General features: G+C 50.4%; 1 protein-coding gene across 1 annotated transcript in view; it reads right to left on the minus strand.

Moving 5' to 3' along the window:
• The window catches only part of TIMM50 (translocase of inner mitochondrial membrane 50 homolog (S. cerevisiae)), a 10178-nt gene extending 9624 nt beyond the window's left edge, over positions 1–554 (minus strand). Inside the window, exons 1-2 of the mRNA XM_014541701.1 lie at positions 520–554; positions 50–65 (exon numbers count right to left, since the gene is read on the minus strand). Of these exons, the coding sequence (XP_014397187.1) occupies positions 50–65; positions 520–554 (51 nt within the window). The remainder of the gene's footprint in view (positions 1–49; positions 66–519) is intronic.
• Positions 555–977: the final 423 nt, after the last annotated feature.

The raw sequence follows: 977 nt of genomic DNA on the forward strand, positions 1-977 counted from the left end.
CGCGCCTACAGGGGAGAGGCAGCCCGCTCCACCGCCCCGGCTACAGGACCTGCTCAGAGGCAAAGCTGAGCCCATAGTGAAACCCTGAGGCTGCCAGCCCTCACAAACTCGCTTCCTCAACGTGGAGGCCATCTGTCTACTCTCCTGTTCTCAGACCCCTTTCTCGCCCTTCCTTCCATTTCATGGGAACCTGCCAAAGGAAGGCGGCCGCGTCGGGCGGGGTCGGAGTGTGAGAAATCAACGAATTAGTGGCCACAGGTAGCCACAATGGATCTCCTTCAAATTAGTTTGAGGGGGAAAAGTCTGGTAGTATTTATGTGGACTTTAAAAACATGTAAAACGACCATATACCATTTAGGGGTAAATACTATGGTGGTAAAAGTACAAAGTCAAAAGACAAATGGGCCCTGGCCGATGTGGCTCCATGGTCAGAGCATCAGACTGCACCGAGGGGTGGCGGGTTCCATTCCCGGTCAAGCGCCCAAGCTCAGTACCTGGGTTCGCTCCCGCCCACCGTACCCCCGGTCGGAGCGCGCTGGAGGCAACCAAGCCATGTCTCTCACATGGTTCTTTCTCCCCCCGCCTTCTGAAAGGCAATGGAAAAATAATCCCAGGTGAGGATTAACAAAAGATAAATGCAATTAAGGGTTGTGGATACCTATGGAAGGGAATGAACTGTGGGTGCTGCTAAAGTGGGTGCTATTTGGTACATATTGTTTCCTAAACTGGGTGGTGGCGACACAGGTGTTCCTGGTATATCTTTTTGAAATATTTTATAATACATTGTTACAGTTGTAAAAAGACATGAATATCAAATGAGGAAGGTGAAGGAAGGCCATAGTATTACTAGTAAGCTCCATTGTCTACACGCCCATGCCATCAGACAAGCTAGAGTTCTGGGGTCACCACTATGTAGGCTCAAGAGAAAGGACAGCACAACAGGAGGAACTTGGGTTCCTGAGTCAGGACACTGACTG

Source organism: Myotis brandtii, unplaced genomic scaffold (genome assembly GCF_000412655.1).
Source record: "Myotis brandtii unplaced genomic scaffold, ASM41265v1 scaffold277, whole genome shotgun sequence".
Taxonomy (NCBI): Eukaryota; Metazoa; Chordata; class Mammalia; order Chiroptera; family Vespertilionidae; genus Myotis; species Myotis brandtii.